Genomic DNA, 7,781 nt, shown 5'->3' on the forward strand with positions numbered 1-7,781 from the left:
TCCGAACAGACGGCTCCTGGTCTCGGACTGAGGTCTGAACAGGTCCAGGTGTTCGGGGGCTCCGCGGCCCATCAGAGCCAGACCTGGGTCCAGACCGCGGTACCCCAGACCCTGGACCCCCAGCCTGGGGTTGAAGTCCACCAGAGTCACATCCTTTGGGGCAAACATCACGTCCTCTGGAACGTACTCATCATCATCATCATCCTGATTAAAAGGATGAAGATGTTACATCAAATGAATCTAAATATCTATTATGATTATAAATATTATTTATTGTTGTTGTTGATGTTAGTGTTTGACAGACTGGATGAAGAGGACAACAGTAGTTTAACATTTAGGACTGTTAGTAGACGTTTGAAGAAGTTATGGATGAAATAACAAACATAATAATAATTGTCTGACTGTATCTGAATGTGTCTGTCTGAATGTGTCTGTCTGAATGTGTCTGTCCTCCAGCTGTCTCACCCCCTGTGAGTCCTCTGATCCAGCAGGGGGCAGCACAGATCCGTACAGTCGACTTCTTCTGTCTGTAGAGAAAGAAGAGAAACCTGACAGATGAAAACAAGTTCATAAATGAAATGTGAATCTGTGTAGAACTCATCCTGAGCATCAGTGAGATGTCTTCAAGAACACCTTCAGCAATGTAGAAAACAGGAAATCACACAACTAGTGTGTCCCCCTAGAGCTCTACGATACCTCATATTAGTACACAGACCTGATGAAACTATGAGTATAAATATATGAGTATGAACCAGATGGTACAAACAATAACAACGCTGATGTATTTATGTTGAGCTGCTACAATCTTAACTTAGCATAGCATCGATAGAACCAAACTCCATTCAGAAAGTATTTTAATAATGATTTACTTGTCGTCTTGAGGAGACATGAATTCAGACTTTTTACAAATCTGCATCATTATGTAGTTATTTCTGCATCTTTCATGTCTGTTTATTGCAGTTAAATCACATCTAAATAGTTTGTTTGTGTTCATACAGCTGTAAACTGGACGTGAATGGTTAAGAGATCGTAGAAAAGTATGAAAGCATAAAAGTATAACTATTATAACATGTAACCTTTTTGATTTAAAAAGTATAACCATTGAACATATAAGCTGTTTTATTGTTTGATGGACGTGATTAAACATATAAACTGCATAGACGCCTTATACAAAATTGTCACTCAAGACTTATACAATCCTTCCTCTTCTGAACAGGATCAAACCAGTTACCAGTCTGAGGGGGACTAGAAGACCCTTCTGCTGTCTTACCCCCTCTGAGGGGGACTAGAAGACCCTTCTGCTGTCTTACCCCCTCTGAGGGAGACTAGAAGACCCTTCTGCTGTCTTACCCCCTCTGAGGGGGACTAGAAGACCCTTCTGCTGTCTTACCCCCTCTGAGGGGGACTAGAAGACGTGTCTGCTATCAGAGGACAGCATGAAAAAAAGGAAATAGAAAAAGCTCACAGCGAGAGCTGACTGAGAAAGCCTGAAAACAGCAGGACTGTCAGAGAGAGAGAGAGAGAGAGAGAGAGGGAGAGAGAGAGAGAGGTGGGGAGACCATCCAGAGTATAAACTGGACTAGATTTCTAAAGCAAATCAGCGAAAACTGAATAGAAAAACCCATTACAGTGAGAGTGTTGAATTAATTCTTGTGGCACTGAGACTGTTTCATTGAATTGAAATTGTTGCATGTGACTGTTGTGTGAAAAACTTGAATAAAACCACGGCTTTACCATTTGTAAGTAGCTGAAACCAAACAAAGTACTCTGGTCCTTTAGAACAATGTACCCCTCTTCCCCTGTCCGTTAACCGTGTGATCAGATGTGACGACTGACTCTACCAGAGGAGCTTAAAGGTGAGTACCCTGGGTGAAGACTTGGCAGTGTTCGTCATAAATTGTGAGAAGTTCACAATAGGCAATAGTAAAGTACAGACGTTCTACATAACTATTCATACAGGGTGTTAGGGTTACATCCTACCGAGAGCGCCTCGGGCGTAGCCGTACAAGACTCTCAGAAAGACAATAATTCCGACTCTCAGAAAGACAATAATTCCGAAATCCTAACGACTCAGCTACGGGGTGAGAGAAAAGGCCGAAGGTATTGTTCCGACACCTCCAAGAGGAACCTAATCCTCACAGGTGGGACAGCCGACGGAGTGACCACCGTGTTAGGTGCGCAAGCCTTCCCCACTTTCCCCGGGGCGGGATGCGTTCACGCTACAGAACCCTCAGACGTACCCGTCTGCTGTTGACCAGCTTTCCTCTTCACACGAGGTCCGACACCCTGACCCTCCTTCCATCCCATCCTCTTCAGAAGCTCCACCCCGATGGATGACCTGAGGGACGAAACAAACGCACCTCAGGACAGATTCATTTACTGTGTTGATCAGATAGTAACGCGGGTAACAGGTGTGATATGTTACCTGGTCCACTGCTAACAGGTGTGATGTTACCTGGTCCACTGGTAACAGGTGTGATATGTTACCTGGTCTACGGGTAACAGGTGTGATACGTTACCTGGTCCACTGGTAACAGGTGTGATATGTTACCTGGTCTACGGGTAACAGGTGCGATATGTTACCTGGTCTACGGGTAACAGGTGCGATATGTTACCTGGTCTACGGGTAACAGGTGCGATATGTTACCTGGTCCACTGGTAACAGGTGCGATATGTTACCTGGTCCACTGGTAACAGGTGCGATATGTTACCTGGTCCACTGGTAACAGGTGCGATATGTTACCTGGTCCACTGGTAACAGGTGCGATATGTTACCTGGTCCACTGGTAACAGGTGCGATATGTTACCTGGTCCACTGGTAACAGGTGCGATATGTTACCTGGTCCACGGGTAACAGGTGCGATATGTTACCTGGTCCACTGGTAACAGGTGCGATATGTTACCTGGTCCACTGGTAACAGGTGCGATATGTTACCTGGTCCACTGGTAACAGGTGCGATATGTTACCTGGTCCACTGGTAACAGGTGCGATATGTTACCTGGTCCACTGATAACAGGTGCGATATGTTACCTGGTCTACTGGTAACAGGTGTGATATGTTACCTGGTCTACTGGTAACAGGTGTGATATGTTACCTGGTCTACTGGTAACAGGTGTGATATGTTACCTGGTCTACTGGTAACAGGTGTGATATGTTACCTGGTCTACTGGTAACAGGTGTGATATGTTACCTGGTCTACTAGTAAAAGGTGTGATATGTTACCTGGTCCACTGGTAACAGGTGTGATATGTTACCTGGTCCACTGGTAACAGGTGTGATATGTTACCTGGTCGGTGCGATCAGCTCCTCCAGCAGAGTGTCTCCAGGTATCGTTGCTGACTGAGCGTTGACGGCTTTCGCCTTTTCTCTGATGGCGTCTCTGCGACTGGAGGTGAACTCCTGTCTGGTGCTGATCTCTGAGGGAGCGATGCCGTGCTCACCGAGGTCCTGACAACAACAACAACAACAACAGTCAGTCCCTCTGGACCTGCATCAACAGAGCTGTTTGTCAGTGTAACTCTTCACCTCCTCGTCCATGAAGTCTTCTGGTCGGGCATGATGCTTCTCAGCTTTCTGCTGCCGTGAAGACACAAAGGTTGACGGGGCCCAGCCTACAGACAACAACAACAGTAGTTATAAAATGTATATAAATATAGTGATGTGTAATTAAATGTATATAAATATAGTGATGTGTAATAAAATGTATATAAATATAGTGATGTTTAATAAAATGTTCATAAATATAGTAGTGTAATAAAATGTATATAAATATAGTGATGTGTAATAAAATGTATATAAATATAGTGATGTGTAATAAAATGTATATAAATATTGTGACGTCTAATAAAATGTATATAAATATAGTGACGTGTAATAAAATGTATATAAATATTGTGACGTGTAATAAAATGTATATAAATATTGTGATGTGTAATAAAATGTATATAAATATTGTGATGTGTAATAAAATGTATATAAATATTGTGATGTGTAAAAAAATGTTTATAAATATAGTGGTGTAATAAAATGTTTATAAATATTGTGATGTGTAATAAAATGTATATAAATATTGTGATGTGTAATAAAATGTATATAAATATAGTGGTGTGTAACAAAATGTTTATAAATATAGTGGTGTAATAAAATGTTTATAAATATAGTGATGTGTAATAAAATGTTTATAGTGATGTGTAATAAAATGTATATAAATATAGTGATGTGTAATAAAATGTATATAAATATTGTGACGTGTAATAAAATGTATATAAATATTGTGACGTGTAATAAAATGTATATAAATATAGTGGTGTAATAAAATGTTTATAAATATAGTGATGTGTAATAAAATGTATATAAATATAGTGATGTGTAATAAAATGTATATAAATATTGTGATGTGTAATAAAATGTATATAAATATAGTGATGTGTAATAAAATGTATATAAATATTGTGATGTGTAATAAAATGTATATAAATATTGTGATGTGTAATAAAATGTATATAAATATTGTGATGTGTAATAAAATGTATATAAATATTGTGATGTGTAATACAATGTACAGTTGTGTGAAAAAGTGTTTGCCCCCTTCCTGATTTCTTATTTTTTTGCATGTTTGTCACACTTAAATGTTTCAGATCATCAAACAAATTTAAATATTAGACAAAGATAACACAAGTAAACACAAAATGCAGTTTTTAAATGAAGGTTTTTATTATTAAGGGGGAAAAAAAATCCAAACCTGTGGCCCTGTGTGAAAAAGTGATTGCCCCCTAAACCTAATAACTGGTTGGGCCACCCTTAGCAGCAACAACTGCAATCAAGTGTTTGCGATAACTGGCAATGAGTCTTTTACAGCGCTGTAGAGGAATTTTGGCCCACTCATCTTTGCAGAATTGTTGTAATTCAGCCACATTGGAGGGTTTTCGAGCATGAACCGCCTTTTTAAGGTCATGCCACAGCATCTCAATCGGATTCAGGTCGGGACTTTGACTAGGCCACTCCAAAGTCTTCATTTTGTTTTTCTTAAGCCATTCAGAGGTGGACTTGCTGGTGTGTTTTGAATCATTGTCCTGCTGCAGAACCCAAGTGCGCTTCAGCTTGAGGTCACGAACAGATGGCCGGACATTCTCCTTCAGGATTTTTTGGTAGACAGCAGAATTCATGGTTCCATTTACCACAGCAAGTCTTCCAGGTCCTGAAGCAGCAAAACAGCCCCAGACCATCACACTACCACCACCATATTTTACTGTTGGTATGATGTTCCTTTTCTGAAATGCCGTGTTACTTTTACGCCAGATGTAATGGGACATACACCTTCCAAAAAGTTCAACTTTTGTCTCGTCAGTCCACAGAGTATTTTCCCAAAAGTCTTGGGGATCATCAAGATGTTTTCTGGCAAAACTGAGACGAGCCTTTATGTTCTTTTTGCTCAGCAGTGGTTTTCGTCTTGGAACTCTGCCATGCAGGCCATTTTTGCCCAGTCTCTTTCTTATGGTGGAGTCATGAACACTGACCTTAATTGAGGCAAGTGAGGCCTGCAGTTCTTTGGATGTTGTTCTGGGGTCTTTTGTGACCTCTTGGATGAGTCGTCGCTGCGCTCTTGGGGTAATTTTGGTCGGCCGGCCACTCCTGGGAAGGTTCACCACTGTTCCATGTTTTCGCCATTTGTGGATAATGGCTCTCACTGTGGTTCGCTGGAGTCCCAAAGCTTTAGAAATGGCTTTGTAACCTTTTCCAGACTGATAGATCTCAATTACTTTGATAAACCACAGTTAATTTATGTTTTAACAGGGGGGGGGGGGGGGGCAATCACTTTTTCACACAGGGCCATGTAGGTTTGGATTTTTTTTCCCCCTTAATAATAAAAACCTTCTTTAAAAACTGCATTTTGTGTTTACTTGTGTTATCTTTGTCTAATATTTAAATTTGTTTGATGATCTGAAACATTTAAGTGTGACAAACATGCAAAAAAATAAGAAATCAGGAAGGGGGCAAACACATTTTCACACAACTGTATATAAATATAGTGATGTGTAATACAATGTATATAAATATAGTGATGTGTAATAAAATGTTTATAAATATAGTGGTGTAATAAAATGTATATAAATATAGTGATGTGTAATAAAATGTATATAAATATAGTGATGTGTAATAAAATGTATATAAATATAGTGATGTGTAATAAAATGTATATAAATATTGTGATGTGTAATAAAATGTATATAAATATAGTGATGTGTAATAAAATGTTTATAATATAGTGATGTGTAATAAAATGTATATAAATATAGTGATGTGTAATAAAATGTATATAAATATAGTGATGTGTAATAAAATGTATATAAATATAGTGATGTGTAATAAAATGTATATAAATATAGTGATGTGTAATAAAATGTATATAATATAGTGATGTGTAATAAAATGTATATAAATATAGTGATGTGTAATAAAATGTATATAAATATAGTGATGTGTAATAAAATGTATATAAATATAGTGATGTGTAATAAAATGTATATAAATATAGTGATGTGTAATAAAATGTATATAAATATAGTGATGTGTAATAAAATGTTTATAAATATAGTGATGTGTAATAAAATGTATATAACATAGTGATGTGTAATAAAATGTTTATAAATATAGTGATGTGTAATAAAATGTTTATAAATATAGTGATGTGTAATAAAATGTATATAAATATAGTGAAGTTTAATAAAATGTTTATAAATATTGTGATGTGTAATAAAATGTATATAAATAAATATAAATAATTATCCTGATTACTGAAGTCTAGTTCGAATTAACGAGACAGTTTGTAGAGGATCAGCCTTGGAGAAACCGACATAGCCTGACGTCAATCATCGGGTTAATTTAAGCTGCTAATAGGACAGTTGATCGACTTAATTGAACCACGTACGAGGAACGGGGCCCAGAAGAACCAGGAGACACACTCCAGGTCCTGGTCCTGGTCTAGGACCTAGAGTGGACCGTCTGCAGCAGCATCACTGACCTTCTTTGGTGCCCACAGAGTTGAAATAACCGGCTGAGAAGCCTCCAGTGAACGCCCCGTGGAACCTCTGGTACCGGCCCTTCTCGTCCTTCACCGTCTGCTCGTGGAGCGGGACGGGCTTCTTCAGCGGCTCGTCTACCACAAACAGATAATATATATATTTATATTCATGAATGAAAGTCTGGTTATAAACAAGGATTCTAAGCTAATGAGCTAATAACTCAGAGCTTGTTGTTAGCTTAGCATCCTAAAGTGACCGTTTAGGCTAATTTCTCGCAACATGAAACAGTCGTAAAACTAGCAGATTATATATGTTTTAATAGTAATATAATAACAGTAACTGTACCTTCTTCCAGAGGCTCCAGAGGAGTCCCGTAACTCACGAAATCCTCGTCGCTGTCGCTGTCGGACGCCATGTTTGTTTTACTATAACTACGGTGGTCGTAGAGGGACAAACATGGTTTATTTCTGGTTTTCTGTTTGGAGCTTTAGCTTTAACCTCAGAGTGATATTTAGCATTGAAACATTTTACTATTAAAGCAACAAGTGTATATGAAGACAGACATAGAGACAGACATAGAGAGAGAGCCAGAGAGCCAGAGAGCCAGACAGACAGACAGAGGATCAGTAAATAACTTAAAAAGAATGATTAACATATATATAATATTATATATATTAATCATCCTTTGTGATATTTATATTAATAATAATTATTATATGATATAGATATATTTATATTATTGTATAATATAATGACAT

At 38.1% G+C, this 7,781-nt stretch overlaps 1 protein-coding gene across 2 annotated transcripts in view; it reads right to left on the bottom strand.

Moving 5' to 3' along the window:
- gpatch1 (G patch domain containing 1) overlaps positions 1 to 7,483 on the bottom strand; it is a 22,367-nt gene extending 14,884 nt beyond the window's left edge. For both annotated transcript variants that reach the window (XM_076083179.1, XM_076083178.1), the window contains exons 1-7: positions 7,369 to 7,483; positions 7,023 to 7,157; positions 3,527 to 3,612; positions 3,288 to 3,448; positions 2,241 to 2,338; positions 466 to 527; positions 1 to 204 (exon numbers count right to left, since the gene is read on the bottom strand). The exon at positions 1 to 204 is cut by the window's left edge and continues 39 nt beyond it. In XM_076083179.1, the coding sequence (XP_075939294.1) occupies positions 1 to 204; positions 466 to 527; positions 2,241 to 2,338; positions 3,288 to 3,448; positions 3,527 to 3,612; positions 7,023 to 7,157; positions 7,369 to 7,438 (816 nt within the window). In that variant the 5' untranslated portion in view covers positions 7,439 to 7,483. The remainder of the gene's footprint in view (positions 205 to 465; positions 528 to 2,240; positions 2,339 to 3,287; positions 3,449 to 3,526; positions 3,613 to 7,022; positions 7,158 to 7,368) is intronic.
- Positions 7,484 to 7,781: the final 298 nt, after the last annotated feature.

This window comes from Anarhichas minor, unplaced genomic scaffold (assembly GCF_050575085.1).
Source record: "Anarhichas minor isolate MPS153535 unplaced genomic scaffold, ASM5057508v1 ptg000123l, whole genome shotgun sequence".
NCBI lineage: Eukaryota > Metazoa > Chordata > Actinopteri > Perciformes > Anarhichadidae > Anarhichas > Anarhichas minor.